The sequence below is a fragment of the Rhinolophus hipposideros genome, assembly GCF_964194185.1.
Source record: "Rhinolophus hipposideros genome assembly, chromosome: 22".
Classification (NCBI taxonomy): Eukaryota; Metazoa; Chordata; class Mammalia; order Chiroptera; family Rhinolophidae; genus Rhinolophus; species Rhinolophus hipposideros.
In genome coordinates this window covers 35,631,407-35,656,982 of record NC_138068.1, presented here as the reverse complement: position 1 = coordinate 35,656,982, position 25,576 = coordinate 35,631,407, and the positions used below count along the sequence as shown (strand labels likewise).

General features: G+C 34.9%; 1 protein-coding gene across 4 annotated transcripts in view; it reads right to left on the bottom strand.

The window, feature by feature from the left end:
- The window catches only part of MACROD2 (mono-ADP ribosylhydrolase 2), a 2,186,605-nt gene that overhangs the window by 850,557 nt on the left and 1,310,472 nt on the right, over window positions 1-25,576 (bottom strand). For all 4 annotated transcript variants that reach the window (XM_081033481.1, XM_081033483.1, XM_081033484.1 and 1 more), the window contains exon 6: window positions 23,360-23,481. In XM_081033481.1, the coding sequence (XP_080889607.1) occupies window positions 23,360-23,481 (122 nt within the window). The remainder of the gene's footprint in view (window positions 1-23,359; window positions 23,482-25,576) is intronic.

Sequence of the window (25,576 nt, the reverse complement as noted above, 5' to 3'; positions counted from 1 at the left end):
AGTCCTTCATTAAAGATTACAGGGGACACAGTTTTTTGTGTTTTTTTTTTTTTTCATTTTTGTTTTTTTTAATGAGCTTTTTGTTGTTGCTGTTTTCTCGTTCCTTATTCTAAAATGATCGGTAATTCCATATTTGATTTCACTCTGACTGCGACTTTTAAAATCCGTTATCCTATTGATGATCACTTGAGTTGTTTCGTGTTTATTTTAAAGAACAATACGGCATTGACCTTGTTTTGTAAGTGTCCCCAGGTAAACCTATGATTGAGTTACCCAGGATATGTACAGTGATGAGTGGATGCTCTGTGTTCTTATTCATAAATGTAAAGACTGTAAAAATAATGCAGATTGTTTTCCAAAGTGGCTGTACCAATCCACATTTCCACCAGCACTGACTAGGAGTTATAATGGCTCCACGTCTTCAATAGAACTTGGTTTTTCCAGACTCTCAGTACCTGCCATTCTGGTACATACAAAAATTTAAAATTAAGGTTTAGTTTTATGCTTATTTAATTATTAACAATATTAAGGGCTTCTTATATGTTTCTGGCCAAAGTATATTCACTTTTGCTTTACGAATATATAAAACATGTATCTTTATATACTGCATCTATTTGAGTATTGTATGTATGTTTATATTTTCTATACTACACATAGTATATTACAATGTATATGCATGTTCATATTTTCTATATATTCATGTGGTATGTATACATATAATTATATAAGCACATATCCTAACATATTATGTCTATTAAAATTATATATGTATAGATATACATATACATGTCACATATATTATTGGATGATATCTTTCTCATTGATATAGTGATATTTTAACTACTTTACATTTGAAATATACCAATTGCCATTTATTTACGTGATTAAAATTATCTCTCAATTTAAAAAAAAAATAAATAAAAAAAAATAAAAAATAAAATGATCGGTAATTCCAAATGTGCTACAGTCTCATTGAGGAGCATGTTGTAAAACAACACACTTTGTTTACTCAGTGAGCATTTACACCAGAGAACATTTAAGTCTGAGGCTTTCTAACCAAGGAATGAACAAAGACATGCATTATTATTTATCTAACTCCCTCACTTTCAGGCAAAGGAAAACACAGCAGGGGAATCCATTTTGAAGTGAAATTCTGCAAGTGGTTAAATAAACAGAACTTGGGATATTAGATATTAGATTTAGCCATATTTTGATCATCTGACCCGTACTCCCTTTTTCAGAAACCTAAAGTAGTTCCTGATTTCTTTCCAACGCAAAATTAAAATTTCAATTTCTGTCCTCCCTTATTTAAATGCTTCTGTTCTCACAAAGTCAAAAACTCCCTCAACTTCTGTAGGAAAAACTGCATCTCACCATCTCTTTAGAATAATCATCACCTCTTGATACATACAAATGAAGCTTTCATAGGTTAGTAATTCATTTATTTATCTTATACTCTATCCACAAATATTTACTGAGTGATTGCTATATGTTAGGCAATATGCTCAATTATGGATGTTAGTGGTGAGCAACACCGATCTTGTCCCTACCCTCACAGAGCTCGTGATTTGGGGAAGAAGAAAATATTCAAATAATCATACAAATATAAATAGAAACTCTTCCCTGAGGAAGAGAAGACAGAGCTGAGGTCCAAAGGATGAGGAGGGCAGAAAACCCTGGTGAAGAGAAAAGAAAGATCTTTCTAGACAGAGAGGGTGGCATATGCAAAGCTTCTGTGACATCAGCCAAGGTATCAAAACATAAAATGTTTAAATATAAACAAGAAAGAAAAGAGTACAGATTCATTCTTACATTCATGTTTATCATTTGATTCAATGCACTCATTGTTTTTGGAGAAAGTACAAAACTATGTTAGGCACTCATGCTAATTATCCATATATTAAATTAACATGATCCCAATAAAAACACTAGCAAGGTCAAAGTAAACACACTGTTGATCCCATGGAGCTCATGGAAATCACTGACGAGTGTGGCAGACAGATAAGTCATCACCAGTGGGGGTATAGCACAAAGAATGCCAAACACAAACTGTGTACAGGACGCTGTGGGGACACAATGAGGCAAAAAACAAATCAGGAGTGATCCTTCAGTTGAGTGGTGAAGGGCCAGGGGTAAGGGGCTGAGAAAGTTAATCCTGTAGAGGGAACAGTTAGTTCATGTGAAGTCATGAAGGCACGATGACCCTCCCAGAACTTCCATGGAAAAAACATATGTATTTGAGAGGGGGAGCAGATGAGTTAGCCAATGGCCTTATCTGAGTAACCTAAGGTATGGGTTCCCATATTTTTCAGTTCACAGCACACTTAATATCTTAGTCATTTCTTCATACTGCCCTTAGGGCAAAATAAATGCCTAAAGGTTTGTTTCTTAAGTGGTTGTGTCCAAACAACTTAGGTATTTATGTAGTGACAACTCAGCAGCCATTTAAAAAAGTAATGCACATACATTGAAAGGAAAAATAATACTTAGATTTTACTGTTAAGCAACCATAGTTATTGTTAACGGGATGGTGATCGTGTTGATACTGCACAAGTCTTCAAACTTTGGAACCAGATTGGACCCTGCCACCCACATTTCCTGTTCCACATGGATTTGCACTCAGTGTTTCCTTTTTATCACAATAACAAATCAAAAACTTGGTAATAATATGGCAATATAGAAAGAAATGTTGTATGATCTAATTTTGAAACTGGGAATTGCATTGAAACTAATAGTTTACATGGTATCCAACAGACTTGAGTGTCTGCATTTCTTTCAAAATTTTAAAGTGTCTTGTCCCACCCCTGTGAATTTGCTATCGTGTCCTGGGTGCCTTAGTCACCAAACTTGCATGTAGTTTTGGAAACACAGACTAAGGTAATTGGTCTTCATCCTGAAAACTATGGCGCGCTGCAAAGGGTCTCTAATTAAGGGAAGAAAATTATGCTATGGTCAGGTGTTCATATGTGTTTTTGTGTGTTAAATAAAGATCATTCTGATGTGAAGTGAAAAAATAAAATAAAATAAAGTTTCAAAAACCGGAAAAAACTTCAGAGAGACCAATTCAGTGGTTCAGCTGAGAAGTGATGGGAAATGGTAGCTGGGATAGAGTAGAGAGGACAGTGGAGCAGAGGCTCTCAGCTGCCTCCTTGCCTCTGACCTCCCCTGAGGTTCTCTGCAGACAATTCCCATCCACACTGATTGCCTCTCTGCCTGAGGGTGGTCTCTGGCTTCAGAAGGTGCTCACAATGCAAGGGGGACGGGGGGAGGAAGGGTAGTGGAGTACACCATCTCAAAATAAGAACATATGAATTCAGGACATGCCACCTCAAAATATGCGACTTTGGTATATTGATTATTTTGAGCTATAAGCACTTTAAAAAACAGCAAATATAAGAGAGTCTTTTTCTGAACTCTCCATATCTACTTAAAGACAGATCCTCCAAAAGGAACGCAACAGTAATTGATCTCCTCCCTGGTAGTTTCATCAACTACGGTGGAGGATTGACCTTTAGAAGGAACAAGAAGGTGACACCACACCCAGAGAAACTTTGTCACAAATTATTACATCTCCCACCTCTTTATCTAAGGCCCATTCTTCCTTCCTAAAAACCATTTATCTCCCGTAAGTAAGCCACTCCTTTTAGTTACTTATTGTCACCTTAGTGTTCCCCATGTATACATGAGGTACACATGTTAATAAACTTCTGTTTTTTCCTCATGTTAATCTTGTTTATTATAGGAATGTCAGCCAAGAACTCAAGGACAGAGGGGGAAATTATTTTTTCTTCCCTACAGGGGCAACCTTAATGGAGGAGTAAGGTTGGTGGGTAATTACCTTCGTCAAACAATTCTAAAGTGGGTTCTCCATAGTTTCTCAGAGATTCCACAGCTAGACTTCCCCAGTTACCATTAGCAATAATATGCTTATTGACACACTCTTTATAGGTTTTCTTCCATCCCATCTTATTTCCATACCCCTTCAAGGTGCTTCCTGGAAAAAAAATGAACTCCCCAATAAATTCTTTGAACCTAGATAGTGTTGGTTTTAGGGAGAACACAATGTATGACAGAAGAAAGGTCATGACAGATATTAGGGAGGTCAAATGGACTGCAACAGATGATTCACTGGAAGGAAAGGAATGAGGCAGAGACAGCTAGAATGACTCCTGGATTTCTGGATGCATGTCAGGATTGAGGTCAGTGACAATACAAAGACACTGGATATGGAAGGAGTTCAAGCAGGTTAGCCTAGACACACTGAGATGGAGGGGGACTGTGGGACATGCAACTGACTTTTCCATCAAGTGGTTGAATATTTAGTTATGAAGATTAAGAGAAAGGTCTTAGCTGGAGCTATGATTTGGGAATCAGGGACGTGTAAGTAATAATTGAAGCCCCAACATCACCAAAATGTTAGGGTTTGATTGACAATACTAAGAAAAAACATATTGCTATCCAAGAAGAGCCAAGGGTGAACAAGGTGCAAGGGCTCAGGCCAGAGAGATGTGCAACAACATTGATGGACCTAAAGGGCATTATGCTAAGTGAAATAAGTCAGACAAAGAAAGACAAATACTGTATGGTCTCAGTTATATGTGGAATCTAAAGAACAGAATAAATGAACAAACAAAACAGAAACAGACTCAGAGATACCGAGAACAAACTGATGGTTGCTAGATGGAAGGGCACTGGGGGGACGGGTGAGAAAGGTGAAGGGATTAGGAAGTATGAATTGATAGTCAGAAAATAGTCATGGGGATGTGAAGTACAGTACGGGGAGTATAGTCAATAATGTTGTAAAGATTATTGGTGTTAGATGTGTACTAGACTCAAGTTCTGTACATCTCTCCTGTGCCTTCTGTTCTTTAAAATAAATTCTTCTTTGTGCAGTTTATAACTCTTCTACAAAGCTGTTCACAACAAGGGTCCTGAGTGGCATAAGCCCTCTGTGTGAATTTCCCCATGACTGGACCTAAAAATGATTTCCATGCAGACCCTCTTTATTCAGTTTACAGACACTGAGGCCTGTGTTCTCTATGCAGTGGCATGGATTTCTGAATATAATTTAGGTTTTATGGAACTTTCCAGTTTAATTCGATTCTTACAAGCCTCTAATATAGGCAGGGCAGGGTTTTGAAAATTACTTTTTACTTGAGATAGAATTCATGCCATAAAATTCACCATTGTAAGATATGTAATCAAGTGGTGTTTTGTTTGTTTTTCTAGCATCTTCACAGAGTTGTGCAAGCATCATAATTACCTAATTCAAGAACATTTTTATCATCCCCAAAAAGGATCTCGGTACCCATTAGCAGCTACTCCTCATTTCTCCCTCGTCTCCTAATCACAACCCCTGGCAACCACTAATCTACTGTCTATCTCTATAGACTTGCTCATTCTGGACATTTCATAAAAATGGAACCATATCATGTGGTCGTTTACAACTGGTTTCTTTCACTTAGCATAACATTTTCAAGGTTCAGACATATTGTAGCATGTACTGGTATTTCATTCTTTTTATTGTTAAATAATATTTCAATGTATGGATGGACCATACTTTGTTTATCCATTCATTAATTGATAAGCATCTGGTTGTTTCCACTTTGGGGCTATTATAAATAATGCTGCTATGAACTCTTGTGTACAAGTTTTTGTATGGACATGTTTTCAGTTTTCTTGGGAATATACCTAGGAGAGGAATGGCTGGGTCATATGGGTAACTGTATGTTTAACCTTTCAGAAACTGCCAGTTTTTCATATCAAATATGCTATTTTACTTCCCCACTGCAATGTATAAGGGTTCCAATTTCTCTATGTCCTCACCAACACTTATTGTCCATTGATAGGATTAAGGGCAGATTTTATTATCCCTATTTCACAGATAAAGAAAAATGGGCCTACAAAGGAATTAATTAGAAAGGTCAACACTCAAATATTAGTTTTCAGATTCTTAGGTCAGCTTTCTTCCTGTGACACCACAGAGTTATTCTGAAACAATATCAAACATCAAGATATTATTAAGGAATAAAATGATTCCCTAAAAAAAATTCAGATGTGATAACTCAGAGAAGTGATATGGATTTAACACACACACACAACACGCACACACACACACACACACATCAAACATGCACACTACACACACACTCACATCATGTAAGTGTACCCCATTCATCATGTTACTGGTTTAATGATGCACTCAACAGAATATCAATGTACTAGCGAGAAGCTTTTGTAGTTGAACTTATACCGTGTTTCCCAGAAATAAGACCTAGCCGGACAGTCAACTCCAATGCGTCTTTTGGAGCAAAAATTAATATAAGACCCAGTCTTATATTATGTTAGATAAGACCGGGTTTTATAGCAAAACAAGACCAGATCTTATATTAATTTTTGCTCCAAAAGATGCATTAGAGCTGATTTTCTGGCTAGGTCTTATTTTTGGGGAAACATGGTAGTAATATCTTTGACATTGAGACAAGATGACCCACTAGCATTAAAAGCATATATCTTTGTAGTTCCTGAGATTGATTTACGTACGATAATAGCCTGTACAGACCTGGACACTTCTATTCATGCTATCAGATCATGGTTATTCTAGAAAGAGTAACTGTATTGTCTAAAGCTAAAGTGTCTAATTCTTCAAACTGCTTCTTAAATTTTTCCAAATCACACTATCTTTAAATTGTCTCTATAGTATAGGTCCTTAGGAAAATACATGTTTGAAGCTTGGGTATTGATTTGATTATTTCTGTCAAACTTGTCAAAATTGGAAATGCTGTCACACAGGTTGTGTGAATAAAAGAATAAAATTGACTGTGCATGGCCCCCAAATTAGTCCATGACATTTTTTTCTAATGGAAATAATATAAACACATTTTGAGGGCCATAATAGCTCCCCCTCACTTGTCATAGGCAATGGATTAAATATATTTTCTTGTTTAAAGCAATAGAAGAGTGTTAATGCAATATGTCAGAACCTTTACACTAAATGAAAATTTCTATTTAGAAGACATCAACTCTACAGGAAGGCAGATAAGATCCAATTTTGAGAAAGTTCCCTCCTTTTGTTTAAAAACAGATTTAATGTGGGAAAAAATGAAGGAATGAAATATAATAAATGTGGAATTATCCATTTCAGATGCATCTTCTCCATGTCTCATATTAACACTAACATAGTGCATAGAGTACATTTCTGAATTATTTACAGCAAGTCTATGGTATTACATTTTTGTGATAATGCCACAAGTACATAAAATTATGGTGAATTCTGCTGAGCTTGAATTTGAAATAATTCTGCTTTTGTGTTGCCATCACATGAACAATAATAAGATACCTTAATATTGTCACATAATATATCTTTTTTTCTGATGTTTATAGCATGAACAGATAAACAACAGATGTTAACTAGTAGAAAAGGGAAGAAAAGAGATCAGACTTGCTCCAAAGAATAAACAATCTGTGACATTGAAGGTCAGCTAGCCTTCCTTCCCTCTGACCTTAAGTCACAAATACTCATGAATATACATGATTGGAGTAGTGACAATTGTAGTTAATCAGATAAACAAATTTTTATGCAGGCATATACATGAAATTGGAAGCAGAAGAAGTTGACAGAGCAGTTACTCTTGCCTGAAAGGCATAATCAAGATCCCTTACTTTATGCAAACTTAGTGCAGAGACATTTCTTTGCCCTTTGCAAGAGGAAGTTAAATTTAAATTTAGCTGGACCTTTTGCATGTATTTCACAGCACTATGCTAGGCTCTTGTGCATTAGACTCCGAGGTATTAGAGTCAAAATCATTTTAAAATAATGTAACTGTTCTACAAGCTATTACGGTCACTTCTATAAGGGTTGGGAGGCCTTTTCTGGAAGTCCAGTGCTCTGCTCTATGTTCTCCCCTGCCAGCACCACTAGTGCAGGGTCACCCATCAGGCAGAGAAGAATGTGTAGGTGGGGCACACACTGGCAAAGCAGAGAAACCAAAATATGTCTAGAGCGTCTGTGTGAAATAGCTTGCTTTCTGGTATTTCAATTTAAAAGAAAAATATAGTTATCATTGGGGGGAAACCAGAATATTACTGGGCTTCCTTGCATTTTTTTCCACTGTTCAGCATTGTTTTCATTTTGAATTATATTTACTATGTCTAGAATCTCTAAAGGTTCTATCTATGAAACTTTATATCTAAAATTGACAGCACTTGAACATTTTAAAAATAATTTAGGGATTGCACCTATGATTACTTTATATATACATGTAGTATTAAATATATATGGGTGCCAAATTTATATACATTTTAGAAAATGTATATAAATTTTCTAAAATGTAGAAAATTTAGAAAATTTATTTATTGTATATAAAAAATGTATTTATTGTATATAAATTTTAGAAAATTTATATACATTTTAGAAAAGAAAAACAATTAAAATTATAATAGTCAATATATACTGATAACGAAAGATGAATACAAGTCATATGTATATTTTGGCACCCCTGGTATGTATGTGTGCATATATATACATACATACATACATACATACATACATATATATATATATATATATATATATAAACATATTATTGTAGTGACTGACAAATGAGTGTAGTTTCGACATGAATGTTGTTTGATGTTTGCATTAAACATTCTTTTATTTACATTAACAAATAAGACAAAAAGCAAAATAATAAAGACATATGTCAGAACTTCACTTATTTGTCAATAAGTGAGCAGATTCTATGCTGAATAAAATAGTAGTTTTCAAATACTAGTTTTCAAATACTAGTGGAACAGTTCTACAATTTCTTGTGGAATTAACAGCTATGGGCACAACACATTTTTAAGTTTAATCAGCTTTATTAACATTTTTTATCAGTTTCTTAAGACAACCAACAAAATATTAACTGAGCCCTCATAGAGTTTGTTAATCTCTGTGGTGCAAATACTCTCACCCTGGCCAATTTAAAACTACTTATGTGATATCACTGAACATGGAATTGGGAAGTGGTGCACAGTAGCCCATCACTATAGTATTTCCACAATACAGTTACAATAGACAAAAAGAAACCCAAGAACATAGATAATAGTAAAATGTAATAAAATGATTTGGTAGTGTTGTATATTGAGAATGCATTACATTTGTGTTTAATGTAAGTTATTTAATTGTAAGTTTAAATGATTTAATTTTTAATAAAGGCTATGTTTTAACGATTGGCTCACATAATTCATGAAATTGTAATGATCAGTTCTTACAAGAAAGTATAATCTGGCTCCACTGCACATATGTATGTATGTATGTATGTATATATATATATATATGTGTGTGTGTACATATATATATATTTATATATATACACATATATATATATATAATTTAAGACATGCAGATATTGACCTATGTGTGTATGTATGTGTGTCTGTCTGTCTGTCTGTCTGTATGTATGTATGTATTTTATTCCTGCAAATGGACCAAACAACAAATGAAAATATGGAATCGAAGGGAATATAAGTGCATGTGCTAGAAAAGCACTGTGTCAGTTCCACGAACAAATTAAAACTCTTTCCTGCATTTATATCATCTATACATGGTTCAAAATGATTATGAAACTGACCAGTAAACATGTAATCCTCAGGTTACTACACTTATCATTCACTTTCCTAAAAGAAGCAAAGTACAACAGAACCTCAAATAATGTCGTTTATTTGTAACACTAATGAGATGCTATAGGAATTTAACTATTGTTTATATAGATAAACCTTTGGTAAAATTGGTTACATTATACATTGTTTCACTCAAAGTCGCACAACCTATCAAAGATGTTAAGTAAGGACTTACTGTATTTTTCCTCAATTCCTATTTTTCTAGAGCCATTAGATTTTAAAATCCTACCCAAGAGTTAATACATAACTGTTGACTAAATTGGGCTGTGGAACAGGACAAAGCTCAGATTCTCCTAGCTGCTAGAAATGTTGCCGTCAGATAGCCCTCTCCAGAAATTGCTTTTGGCTGAGAAGAGCTACTTATCCCAAGGTCATGCCCTTCCTGGGTGCAGCCTGCAAACTAATGACTAATTGGCATGAGAGTATAAAGGTCTAGACTCCTCACTCCAACTTGGAACAGTTTTGAAGGGCCATCTCAGCTTCAGAACTCCACATAGGATCAGCAGATTCATCAATGAGACTGTGGAGCTCCTTGATTTTTCCCTCTACTCTATTCTACCTCCTCTTCCCTTCTATGGATGACCATCAAAAAAGCATGTCCTTATTAACCTCCTGAATCCTAAACTCCATTCCAAAGTGTTTCTTGGGAAACATAACCTGCAACAATTAATCAGAAACACCACTGTGGAATAATAAAACCTGTCAGCAGATATCTTTAATTTGAAAAACACAATGTTATCTCTATTAGTTTCTTATTTAAAAAAAAATAACATTGTAAATTATTTATTGTTTCTTAGTCATTTCTTAGAGACCACAGGTATGAACTAAGAGGAGGTAACACTTCTCAACTAATTCTAGGATACCCATGCCAGACAAAGACATCACAATAAAACCATAGACTGATACATCTAATGAATATACATACAAAAATCCTCAAAAATTATTAGGAAAATGAATCCAACAACATATAAAAAGAATTACACCCCAAGAATAAATGAGATTTATCCAGGGAATATAAAGCTGGTTTAACATTAAAAACAACAACAACTAATGCAACATACCATAAAAATAGAAAGGAAACAAACAACCTTTCCTTGTTTTATTTTCCTGAATGTGCTTCATTAGGGGTTTGCCTGATGGTTTCTCGTGACTGGACTGAGGTTATACATTTTTTTTGTGTGTGGCAAAAATACAACAGCAATGATCGAGTGTCCTTCTTGGTCCATCATATGAAGAGGCTCATGATTTTTATATGTCTTATTATTGGTGATGTTAATCTTGAAATTATTCAATGTGGTATCTATTGTATTTCTCCACTACAAAATTAATATATTTCTTTAGTATTTAATACATGCCTCAAGGGTTTTAATTATGGTTTTGTCGATGGGAAAAAAATAACATAGCTTAGCTTCTTGCATGAAACATGGACCCTATAAAGAAATAGTTCTATTTTAAGCAGTAGAACATATAATTTATTCTTTATTCATACTGCTAAACACATTCTCATATGACTCTGTCTCACCATGGTAGCCAAATAGCCCCAAAAATTTGAAGCATTTGGCATGGATTTTAGCTATTCCTTTTTGTAAGGAAAATACAACTAATTATATTTTTTACATTAAAAACCATCAAATTCTTGAATTTTTTTCTGTGGATTTTCATTGTTTTTTAAGACTTCATGTAGGTTTGTTTTACTTGTTCCTCCAAATTTCTGATTAATTCATCAGATTGCCCAATAAAACCTCATCTTCAGGACTAGCTGCTATGCTTTCTTTACAGGACTAGTCATATAATAATCTATCCATATGGATGTGTGTTAACTGACAAATGTTATTAACATTTCATAGAAGTGCCATTTGCTGGATCTATACTCAGCTCTACTACCTTCTTAACATTTAAAAGATTTAAGAATGACATAAATAAGGTAAAAATACAACCATAGTGAGATAATTTCCCAAGAATGTAATAATAAAAGTACATCATCTAGAAATGTTGTGAAACCATCTAATAATAATAATAATGAAAATTACTACCAGTAGAATTTCAGTCCATGAGGACAAATATGTCCCAAGTACTTGGAACATAGTAGTTGCTCAATATTTATTGGACAAATTACCATTTTGGACCTTACTATCAGTCTTCTAAGCACTTTATAAGTTTTGTTTTATTTTAGCTTCATGAAAATCCTAGGATGTTCATACTATTATCATTTATTATTTTTTAAAAATGTTTAAACATTTATATTTGTTTTGTTATGGACATTTTCAAACACAGACAGAAAAATAGAGAAAATAATATAATAAACACCCATATCCCTATTCATTCCTAGTTACAATAATCATTTACTGATGAATATCATCCCTTTTTATTTAAAAGTATAATATATTTATTGTATTGTTTGAGACTAGTCCTCTATAGAAGAAAAGCAAATTGGGTGTATGAAACTTACATGTTAACGATAATTACTAAGAAAGCAGGTTTTTGAAATATAGGTAAAATTTACAGGATGTGTTAAGTACAGTACTAAGTTAATAACCTCTAAGATACAAGGCACGATAAAAGGGATGAGACAAACAAGAGTGTTATCTCTAAATAGAAAGAAATGGCAAGACCAAATCATGAGCACGGATTATGCCACTACTAGGGCCACAGCAACGTGATCCCTAAAGTGACCTCTCATCATTGTCTCATTTGGCCCTACAACTCTCTGACTTAGAAATACAGATAATACCCACTGCTGTTCACTAACTAATTGATGAGCTACCAGTCAGGCACTCCTGTCCCTGTGTTTTTCTGATAGAGCCAGTATGTGTTGTTGGCCCCAAATACTCGCCACCTGCCATGGTGCCTTGTTGAAACCTCAGCTCTGGTCCTCATACCCACACCATCTGCGAGAAGGCTGAGATGGCAGAGAGAGAAGGCATGGGAACATTGTGTAACCAGAAATCATGTAGGCAGTCCTTCCACTCTTTGTCACCCTGCCCAAGTGTGTTAACCCAACCCTCTCTGTTCCCTGTTTTGTTTTGTTTTGTGTTTTTTTTTCTCCTTGATTGGATAAAATATGCAGGTCATGACTTAATTTGGTCTGTAAGCTTTTCTGTGTGTATCCTCTGGGATAGTTTACATGCTAGTATACTTGCCACAAGGACATTTCCCAAAGGAGGGGCTGAAAAGAGATGGAGAGACTACTTAGCTCACAGTGGCTAAAAGCTTCGTGGTTAATATATTGCTGCACTTAAGCCATAATTATAAACACAACGCTACACTATTTCCATGAGACACCTACCAATCAACTATTTTACCTTTTACACACTTTAGAAGTGTGTATGTGTGTGTGTGTGTGTGTGTGTGTGTTCAAAAACAAATGAAGATAGTTAGGGTGTGGCTTGGACCCAATCTGTAACACACTTTCTGTTAAAAATAATATAATAATAATCCTCTTTGCAACTCTACTGAATTGTACATAAACAAGACTAGAGCGCTTTCTTGATACAGATTTATTTTTATTTAAAAAAATTTATTTGTTTTATTTGTTTTGCCCTTTTACTCTCAGTTCAACAGCTTAAGAATAGCTTAGAGTCTATACTTTGAAATCGCTCTTTTAAAACAAAAAAAATCTGAACATTTGCAACAAACAATGCACCATTTAAATCCAATGCCTTCGTGCTAGACTATTAACCCTCCAGATATATGCCAAAATTGTCCCATTGTTCAAATCTAATGGCAGGCTTGGGACTCTGTGGTCCATGTTTTGAACTGACTATTTCCTCATGATACAGTGATCTAATAACTGCTGCTTGGTCAGGGAAGAATAAAACACTCAAGATGAAAGCTTGCATCGCATGTCTGTTTACTGTTTCTATACAAATTCCACTGTAATATACTTTCTTTGATAGTGTCCAGGGCAGTGTTGTAGAAACCAGCAATGATTTTCCTGGGAATGTTCTCTAGCCTGATTAAAGAACTGAAAATAATTAAGTTGAAAAATCTGGCTAAATTGAGATGTTTTATACTATCATTTTAAATATACTTTCCGTGGTCTTTGCTAGGAGAGTTACTTGAGCAGAATGTACAAGTGACTAAAAATAATGCTTTCATCTATAGATGAGATGAAGCAAAAAGTGTCAGACACTCCTATAGAAAGAATTCATAATCATATTGTAAAATCTTTCGCAAAAATGTGTGATAACATAGTTCCTAAAATGGTAAAAGAAGACATAATTTGAAAGAATCCTTATATTGGAAAAAAATCAAAGGTAACCTCTTAATCAAATTGTTCAACTCAATATGCATCTTCTAATTGATGAAGGATTTTAGTACATCCCACCTTGGGTGACCAACTCTTCTGCAGTTTGCATGATGAGTCAAAGTTTAGTATTGTGAGATGTTGAGAAAAAATTCAACCGAAGTGACACAATATTGTGATACTATTTCTCCATAACTTAAGCATTACATTCACTTTTATCATTCCATGCATTAGATAGGATATAACACCAGTTACATTAATTACCATCCTTATGACATCTATATTCCATTATAGTTAATGAAGCAGGTAATTTGGATGCCTGACTTCAAGAATAAAAATCTTTGGACAACCTGTGTTCAACATATTGCCCTATCAGAAATTCAGTTTGACTTAAACTAATGGTTCTCAATTCAATCACACCCAACATTCCTTTCTTGTAGTAAATACTTTGTAAAGCCCTCTTGACTACGCTGAAATGACATCTATAAATAGTATAACTCACCTATATACATGAAGCAGAAGGTGTCAGGGCCCCACCCACATCTTCCCAGACATGCCTACGGGACATGCCTACCCACAGCCTCCTCCAGCAAACACCTTCAGTGGACTCTGCTGAGGCCTTTCTCTCAGCTTGGACAAGGAGCAGACAAGAAATGCTGGGGAGTTAATGCCCAGGAGCCATCCTCAGCCAACAACAGGGGGAAATTGAAGATAAATAGCTCAGTTCTCCTCATCCCTCGGATGGGACAACTTCTAGGCATGTTCTACATGGTTCCCTAGAGCTCCTCAGCAGACGGAGCCCCAGCTGTAGACAGTGGTGACTAGCTTGATAATGACTCTTGGCTGCCTTCCCTTCCCTTTCTCACTTCCCCCTGCCTCTGTCAGTGCTTCCTGTCTCAGTCCCCGAAATAAAGCACTTGCACAAAGATCTCGTCTCAGGGTCTGCTTCCAGGGGAACCCAAACCAAAATAATACATCAATTTTTAAAAATCAGTGTATTGCCATAAGTATAGTAGAAAAGAGATATGAACAGAAAGTGACAGACTCAAATCTGTTTCAATATGTAAAGACTCAGGCATGACGACATGTTGCCTAACGCAAGGCATAATGAATTAAGAAGCACATAATGAAGTCATTAGACAGTTGCTTCGCTGCATGTGATCACCATGAAGAGGACATCTGCAAGTGCAGACGTAAACAGGTGTGATGTATTGCCAACTACCCTAAGCAGCATGGCCATTGGTGGCATGATGGTCTCAGGCACACCTGGTAAAATTGTCAGGAAATGAAGCACAAACTTCCCTTAATGTTCATGGTAGTTCAGTAATTTATGGAAACAAAAATGTCTTTTTTATGTACTCTGTTGTTTATAAATAAGTTTTTACTTATATGACTGTCCAGAAAAAGAAAAAAAAAAAAAAACATTGAAACATTTTGTGGAATAAGGGACAGTTTCTCGATGTACGCCTGGTCAGCTCACGTGATGTGACCTCCCTGGCCCTGGCCACAGAATGCTGGGGGCACAGCAGAGGAGAGGAAAAAGGAATCACACAGAGGCCCAAGCCGCTGGATTTAGACTTCCTCAGTCTAATCCCCACCTTCACTTTTTGTTAGAGGTGGGACCTTAAGTAATTTACTTATCATCATTCTGATTCATATGCCTCATCTGTAACGTGGAAGAAACCACATTCTCTAACTCAAAACTGTTTTGAGATTAAATTAGTAAAACACAGTGCCTAGCACACACTGAGGGTTCAAAAATGCTAGCTATCCCTATTACTATATTTCATGGCTAAATGACTGATCTCTAACTCAGATCATCTCTCTGATGTGGCTCCCGGAAGACACAAGCTGTGCAGTACATAAAAACACAGGTTCAAGTGTATAATCAAGTTTCCCAGACATGATCTGTGAATTTACCATCATTCCATGCTTTTCCTCCTCCTTTACTCTACTGTCCATCCTTAGTCACTTGTCATTCCTAGTAACACTAACCTGATGGAAGTATTATTACATATTTTGTACCCCCGATGCCCGATTAAGAGATTGTCTCACAGTGGCATGCGGGGTCTCTGGTCCTGCTCCCCACATAAGAGCGCAGGACATGGTGAGGCCAAAAAGGGACACCCACGGAGCCATACATAGGGGAGTCATACCACTATATTCTCGCTGGCGGCATCTGCCTCTCTGCAAGCCACAATCCACAATCTGCCCTTGCTAGCCCCCCATTTTCTGCTAGCGTAGCCACAGCAGTTATATTAGTGGCCAATGGCTCACTGGTTACAGCTGACGGCCAACTAGCCACAGCTGATGGCCATCCAATCACAGTTGATGACCATTTACTACCTGAGCCAGCACCTTTCTATGTGAGGCCGAGAGCCTGGAAACTGCTCTCTGGGGCTTTGTCCCCATGGAGATCTTTTAAAGGTAAGTGTAAGGAAGAAGAGGAAGGAAAAGTCTTGATTTAGCCTCTCCCCAGCCCCCAAACCTCTTTAACTAAATCAATGAAACACAGGCATCTAGCTGGAGAGTTTGAAGAACAAATGAGGTGATGTATAGGAACGCACTGTTGTAGACTATAAAGTGAAGCTCAGTGTAACAAAAAAGTTGGATGTTTTGTTCTTGTTGTTTATTAATAGTATCAGTAGTCACATTACTTTTAGAACCCCAGCTAGAAAAGAGACAGAGACTTAGCATCATCTTCTGTAAATGAGATAGCTGAGAACCAAGACTAGATGTTGCCTAAAAGGAAATGAGAAAAGATGAAACTGAAGGCTCCACAGAAGAGGGTACTTTGAGATAAAGAGCTGGCTGGGCAATGGTGATATCAACTTAGGCAGAGGAGTGGAGGTAATAAATTAAAAGGTCATATTTTTTTTTAAAGCTGCAAAAGTCTTCTTGAAAAACTGACTGCACTGATTGATGCGGCCTGTAATGGAAACTCAGATAATGAAATAAAACCAGCATTTAAGAATTTCAGGCTGAGAATGCATTGCCATGGCAACCCTCTTAGAAGGGAACTTGTAGAAAAAACTAAGATTCACTTGACTACACCTTAAAATGCAAACCTTCACTACAGTGAAACAATTAAATGCAGAATTCCAACGTTACTTATTACCAAAATGCCTAAAGGTAGCACTGAATTTCTCTACCATCTCTTCCATTGGAAGCTATTACTCCTCAAAGTCTATGACTCATGGAGGAAATATCCTGTAGCTTTAAGGAATCTCTGTTGGTGTTGGATGTTCCCTACCAGTGAAGATTTACAATGTTTTTTTTTCGTTCAATAAATCATCTAGCATGACACTCACATGATGATCACACTGGTCCACACCATTTAAATAAATGTCTAACTTTTAGTCTGTCCATAATCACATAAAACTAGCAAATTCATATATTAATTATTAGTTATATTTTTATAAGGAAATGATTTTAACACAAATAATACCTGGTTTATATTCAGCTTACGATCATTTTATAAAAAAACATATATTTATTATTATATGTTCTCACTCATAGAATGTCAAACTGAATTCACTATATTTTGTCACCTGGTGATAATGGATACAATATTACTATTTCTGTTTACCAGCCCTTACTCAATAGGAATTTTGCTTCCCTGTCTTCAACCCTACACTCACCCTGAGGTTTCACCAAGATTTTCACCAGTATGAATGATTTCCATTTGTATGTTTCAGGTAACATACATGCAAGAGGATGTTCTGTATATGTATCATCCTCTTCCAATTCTACAACATCCTTTCAACTTTCTCAGGACACAATATTGTCCCAGAAATCAAAATAATTTGGTTGCTTATTTTACTAGCCAGATTATTCATTTCTTAAGTCACATGGGTGAGAATACTGTGGATCTAAGACCTCAGTGTATTTTTTTGACATCTACCTTTATCTTTCCTAAAGCCTTAATGAGAAAATTTGCACTCTCCTTGACTTTTCTTTCAACTCTTTTTTTTCCTATTCCCATTTCCAGTTCATTGTATTTCTAATTATGCCCTACATGGTGCCTTACAATTTGCCTATACTGAAATCAACATTCTCAAGGTTGTCAAGATTGCATAGAAAAGTAAATTTGCATATATTTGAATTTTGTCCAAGGGGAACTCAACACTGGAGAAAAATATTTGAATTATATTGGAAGTAATTTGGAAGGAATAAGGTATTTGCACAAACTATTCCTATTCCTATTCCTAGTTCTAGGAAGCTTGGAATATTGCCATATATTTTATTGGAACAGGAATCATTATTAAAGTCCTAAATTTAAACATTCCTTGATATTAATAAAGATGGGTTAATTAATAATTCATAGAAAAGATGTGCCACTGTAAAATGAACCATTAGATGTATTGGTTAATTTATTTTATTATTTTACAATCTAAAGCAAACATATGAGTATACATTGAAAAAAAAGCCACAAAACATAAATGGATAGAAAAAAAGATGGTAAGGAAATTTTCTTCCTAAATTAACAAAAGGAATATTATTTTTTCATAAGGAAAATTTTATCCACAAATGTCATATTCAATAACCAAATAACTACCTTATTTCTGGATAGTTATGTGTGACTGTCATTTTTAACGCCTCTCTATTTAAAAAGTATCTCCTTTAAGCAAAAATGAGATAATTTATTTGTACCCCACTCTATTTTCTGTTTTTTCCAACCTCCCTCAGACTGCTTTTAAATTTTCCTCCTCCCTCAGACTGCTTTTAAATTTTCCTCCTCCCTCAGACTGGGGTACTTAGTACTTTTATCATCCTCTGTTTCTCCTGCCAAAGTAAAAAGTAATTTGATAACTTCCTTAGTATGAAGATATTAGAAAATTAATTATCTGATGATCTCATGAGTATTTGCATTTTAAAGGAAAACTGCAGAGAAAGAATATGGCTGACCATCATAAATTAACATTAATTATGGAATTTCAGGCATCTGTGAGAAGAAATTTAAAAGTGATGAGAGAACAAGAGAGCACTCTCAAATCATAAAATGGTTGACATGATATCGTCTATTTATTTGTCTGGATGGTCAGGAGATGGAAACAAATTGTATATTTCAAGATAACCATTATATCCCCTGGGTCTTAGAAGATACCTAAATATATCTTAGTAAATAGTAGATATTATTAATATTTATCAAATAAATAAATGATCACACTATTTGTTTTATGTCCAATAAAACATTGAATAATACATTCTTTTGAAGAAATTAGTATAAAATAGTTATCTCTGATACCTTCTGCTGTGATCCCAAAGCTTTCGGTTTAACTTTGACAGGAAAGTGGTGCCCATTAAATATTTCATTTATTCGTGGGCATTTCCCTGGCCCCCTTGCAGGTAGGCAGGGCTATTGCATAGTTCTGGCCAATAAAATGGGAGCATAAATAATGTGTATCACTTCTAACCTGAGACAGTAAAAAGTTCATGCATGATTTTGCAAAGTCTCTGTTCTATGGCTGAGAAGGTTGTCAGTTCCAGGTAGTGCAACTATGAGATGATGCACAGTCCATAACCAGGATGTATGAATGTAGGTCACTGAGATTTTGATGTTATTTGTAGTTGCAGCACAGTCTAGCTGCTCTGTGATCTAGACCAATAGAGTAATATATTCCCATTATGGCATTTACCATATTGGTTTATAGCTACTTTGTTACATATCTGTTACCCCATTCTAACACGTTATTTTTTATTTATTTTTGTACTTCTGTTGTAAAACAAAACCTAGTTGGAGAAACCATAATAATGTGGGAATATTTTTTGAAAAGTTAAAAATTAGATTATAAATTTAAGTCAGTTCCATGTGGTGACAAGATTAGTATAATTTAATTTGATCCAATGCAAGTACTGAGCAATAAAAGCTATAGTATGCTCTGTGTTATCAATATAGTCATTAGTTGGTAATATTAACGATGATATTGCTGATTATTACAAATGAGGCACTATTAATAGGTTTTAGCAATATTAATAATAGTATTAATTACCTAAATACATATTTTATGAGATAACAAAATTATATTATTAGTCTCAGTCCCCAATTCCTGGCACAGAGCTCCCTTATAATTCTCTAAGTGATAGGAGCACCAGGAGCATCTTTTGTTCTAATGAGACAACTCTGGTGGGCCTCTGGAGACCTCTGGATGGGCACTGGTTACCAGAAAGACAAAGCCATGGTTTGAAGCTTGGAATTTTCAGACCCACTACTCATCCTCTAGAGAGGTGTGAGGGTCTAGAAATAGAGTTAATGATTGGCCATCCCTAGGTGAGGAAACCTCCATTAAACCCTAATAGTATGGAGTTCGAAGAGCTTTCAGGTTGGCAAACACATCCACACTGGGCAGGTGACATGACTCTACTCCATGGAACAGAAGTTCCTGTGCCCAACATTTTCCCAGACTGTACCCTATGTATAACTCCATCTGTCTCCTTTATCATATTCTTAAATAAACTTGTAAATGTAGAAAATGAGTCTGTGAGCCACACTAGCAAATTAATTGAATCTGAGGACAGGATCATTGAAACCTCTGATCTATCGCCAGTTGATCAGAAGCACAGGTGATAACCTCTGCTTGTGACTGGCATCTGAATGTGTGAGTGTGCGTGTGTGTGTGTGTGTGTGTGTGTGTGTGTGCACTCTTGTGGGACTGAGAACCTAATCTTTGGGATTTGGTGCTATCTCTGTGTAGACAGTGTCAGATTGTGTTAAATTGTAGGACACCCAGCTGGTGTTGCAGAGAATTGCTTGGAATGGGAAAAAAATCTCCATACATTTGGTGACTGACTAGAAGTGAAGTGTTTTGAGTAGTAGTAAAGGAGACTCACAATGAAGAAACACAAAGTAGGGAAGAATAAGGTTTTTTTTTTTTTTCCCTATACAGGAAGAAGAAAAAAATGATTTTTTTTCCTTTACAAATATACTAATTGAATGCTTTATAATAATTTATTTCTGGTTTAGAAACATCAAAAATGATATGATAAATGTCTAGAGGTCTGGTTTTCAAAACAGATATCAAAGCAAGAATGCTCTCCATCTCCTAAATTTGTCAAATCATAAAATATGAAACTGGCTTATACTTGAAGTAATATTGCCAAATACGTTATAGACAATTACATTTTTTTTCAGTTATCTTATGTTATTATCTCAATCGATCTCCATAATCACCCCATGAGTTAGGTCTGAGATAACAGTGATAATTTACCAATTATTTGTATGTAGAAACTGAGTCTACAAATATTGATATGACTTCTCCATGATCATACAGTGATAATTGGTAAAACAAACACTAAGCCACTCTGCATAAGGGTTTATGAGAAATTTCTTTAACGTATATAATGAGCCCAAGTTAAGTTTATTTTCTATCTTAATAAGCAGGCTTTTAATATCAACCCTCTCTCCACATTTACTGTGATAAGTTTATAAAGTACAAGCTATTACTATAAAACGCATATCCAGTCTTCATCACGTTTCTAAGAATTTTTTATTCCCCCCCAAATAATGAAGATCTGATGGCATTGGCATTATTCGTTTTTCAATACTGCTCAAGAATATGACATTCCATATAAAGTAAAAGTCTGTTTCCTCCTTCAAGAACAAAAAGAAAGGAAGGAAGGAAGGAAGGAGGGAAAGGAAGAAGGAAGGAAGAGAAGGAGAGAAAGAGGGAGGAGAAGGAAAGGAAAGGAAGGAAGAAAAACATTCTTCCTTTTTATGGAGAAAAGACAAAACATGTGATGGTGACTTCAGTTAACCATGTCATAACATGGACATTAATTTAGCTGGACATTTTGTTTCACATTTTGCACATATTTTCCATCTCCATTTTTATTTACTAATATTAGAATAATTTCACCACCTGTTAATTTTATCCAAATAACATGTATACCCTCAAGATCAGCAAAAAAGATATTAAGGTAGACCTAATTCCAATTCCAGAATGATGAGATATTGCTTCAGTCCATCTGTAGGCCATCTTATAAGAGTTAATTTAACTTAGTGCATAAATATTCCTCTCCTTACCTAATAATTGCATATAGTGTAATAGCAGATATGATTGCTCTGATATAATCAGAGTTAGAGATGTGGTTTTTTTTTTCCCTATTAAAAGAATGGGTACCATTTTTACACTGTTTCTAATGGACTAACCATATCTTATTTATTTGCTTAAAAAAATCATTAGAGATATCAGGGAATTCATTAGCAAATTCTCTTCAGGTCTCAAGGTCCGTATTTCCCAGGTTTGAAATTTCTATACATAACTATTTTTCCAAGCACTTCAGCTCCATGCCTTTTTAATCAATAAGCCATATTGACAAAATTTTAATTATTCCCTGAATGTGAACGCCTGTTTTGATTTCCCTTATATTTCTACAGAGAACAAAATTATCCTACTGGTTTAGTAGTTTGCTTTGCTCTATTCTCTTTGAACTTGAGCTTTCTCCTCTAAGAGTACAATCTTACAATACTTATTGATTCATTTGCAAAGAGAAAAGAAATTAAACATCCAAGAGTGAAATAAAATATCCGGCTCTGTTAATAATTATCCAAAGTTTTAAAAGGCTGCATAATAAGCTTATAAGAAAATTTTCTTATTCTAAGCAAACTCAGCGATTTACATTGAAAAAGTCACTTCATAATTTTAATTATGCATGAAAAGTACAGCAATGACCAAGTATATCTAAATGTGTCTGATTCTCAGTGCTTCTTCATGAAAATAATAAACCCACCACTTTTGTGAACTCCCAAGCAATACTGATTCATTCAACCTTCTAAGAAGTCAAATGTTTAACTATCTCCCTGCCCCACAGTTTCATCAAGGCTATATGAAAAGACACACAGGATTCTGCACAAATTAAATCACTATTGAGTACTTACACTCTCATTCTTTTCCTAATTTTATTTTCCTTGTGTAATTGAGATGTAATAAACATAGTACATGTTGTAAAAGAAAAGCAGGTGAATAAATACCTTCAAATCTCACTAGAGAAGATTCTCTTTCATCTCAACCTACTGGTAAAGAAATAGATTAGATCCACACTTTTCTACACTCTCTCTGACTGAATTGATAAAACTTAGAAGGAATGTGGCATACCCAACTACAGAGTATTAGTTTAGGAAGAGGAAAATAAATCTATAAGAACAACTGTCAAGTAAAAACACACACACTTTCTTCAAAAGATAATAGGAAAATGAGAGAAGAAAGTAGATGAGATGTTTCCAGTTTGGGGATTCTAAATTGTTCATGATGTTTTAAATCCCAAAACATCATGAACAATTTTGCAAATATTTAGGGCATACAAAAGAGTAGAGTCAAGATAACCAACAGACTGCATCACTTACTAAGATCCTTAAATTTCATTTACAGAATTTTGGAAATGGTTGAACATTGATTTCCAAAATATAAAGTCTTAAAAAGAATAAGAAATAAGGAACATAAATGTACTTACAACTGATCGGATGTTATTTTCTTTCACCAGCTTCAGAGATGATTTATAGCAATTTGCAAGGTCTTCCTTGTGGGAACCATTAATATGGCCTCTTGCTATTGGCCCTACAGTATGTATGACATCTGTAAATGCATAAGGAAGAAAAAATAATATAAGCTAGGTATTTTTAACTTTTCACATAATTGGTGCTTTATTTATTTTATGTATTTGTGTTGGAGCCTGGAGACAAGCAAGCTAAGAAATATTGATGATGTCAATACTTCTTGGTAAAAGATTTAGATAGCACAACCTCGTGAAAGTAGGCAGTTTCCAAAGAAGGTGATAATTGTGAAAAGGAAACCCCTACCAATAAATTGTTCCATTAATATTGGTCGGATCAAGATTAAACAGATTATAAAATGTGATGTGAATAATTGGCACCCTGTCAAAAGAGAAAACCTTGTTGGGAAATAAATTAAGAAATAATTGCCTGAAATATAAGCATTCTAAATTGACTTGGGAAGAAAGAACCAATGCTACACATTATTTGTAAATAAAGTAATATTTCAGACATTATACACAATAAATAAGGACACATTTCTGAAAACATGCCAAGAAAATTTATGATAATCAGTAATAACCCTAAAATAAATAATTATCAAAGAACTAAACCCAACCATATGCTGTCTCAAAGAGACACATCTCATCTACAAGGACAAGCACAGACTCAAAGTGAAAGGGTGGAAATTGACACTCCAAGCAAATGGTACCCAGAGAAAATCAGGTGTAGCCATAATGATATCAGATGAAACAGACTTCAATGTGAAAAAGGTAACAAGAGACAAAGATGGACATTTCATAATGGTAAAGGGGACTATACAACAGGAAGACATAACAGTCATCAATATTTATGCCCCCAATCAGGGAGCACCAAAATATACCAAGCAATTACTAACATAACTAAAGGGAGAAATTGACCAAAACATAATTATACTAGGGGACTTAAATACATCATTGACAGCTATGGATAGATCATCCAAACAGAAAATAAATAACAAAATAATAGCCCTAAATGACACATTAGATGAAATGGACATAATTGACATTTATAGAGCACTTCATCCTAAAACATCAGACTATACATTCTTTTTGAGTGTATATGGAACATTCTCAAGGATAGACCATATATCGGAACATAAAATCAGCCTCAGCAAATTTAAGAAGATTGAAATCATACCAAGATCAGAAGGCTTTCAAATTGGATATCAACTGCAAAAAGAAAGCAGGAAAAAACACAAATACATGGAGATTAAAAACATACTTGTAAAGAATGACTGGGTCAAAGAAGAAATTAGAAGAGAGACCAAAAGATACATAGAAACAAATGACAATGAAAATAACATCCTACCAAAATTTTTGGGATGCAACGAAAGCAGTTTTAAGAGGGAAATTTATATCATTACAGGCATATCTCAAGAAACAAGAAAAATCCCAAATAAATAACCTCATATTACACCTTAAAGAACTAGAAAAAGAAGAACAAGTGAAACCCAAGGTCAGCAGAAGAAAGGAAATAATAAAAATCAGAGCAGAACTAAATGAAATAGAGAACAAAATGACAATAGAAAAAATTAATGTGACAAAGAGCTGCTTCTTTGAAAAGTTTAACAAAATTGACAAACCCTTGGCTAGACTCACTAACATAAAAAGAGAGAAGACACTAATTAACAAAATCAGAAATGAAGAAGTGGACGTTATCACGGACACCACAGAAATACAAAGGATTATCCAAGAATACTCTGAAGGACTATATGTCACCAAATTCAATAACCTAGAAAAAATGGACAAGTTCTTAGAAACATATAGCCTTCCATGGCTGAATCATGAAGAACTGGAAAATCTAAACAGACCGATCACCAGTAACGAAATTGAATCAGTCATCCAAAACCTTCCCAAAAGCAAAAGTCCGGGACCAGATGGCTTCACTAGTGAATTCTACCAAACCTTCAAAGAGGATCTAATATCAATCCTGTTCAAACTCTTTTAAAAATTTGAAGAAGAGACAGTACTCCCTAACTCATTTTATGAGGCCAAAATTACCCTGATACCAAAACCTGGTAAGGACAACACAAAAAAAAAGAGAACTACAGACCAATATCTCTGATGAATACTGATGCAAAAATCCTAAACAAAATTCTGGCAAATTGAATACAACGATGCATTAAAAAGGTTATTCAT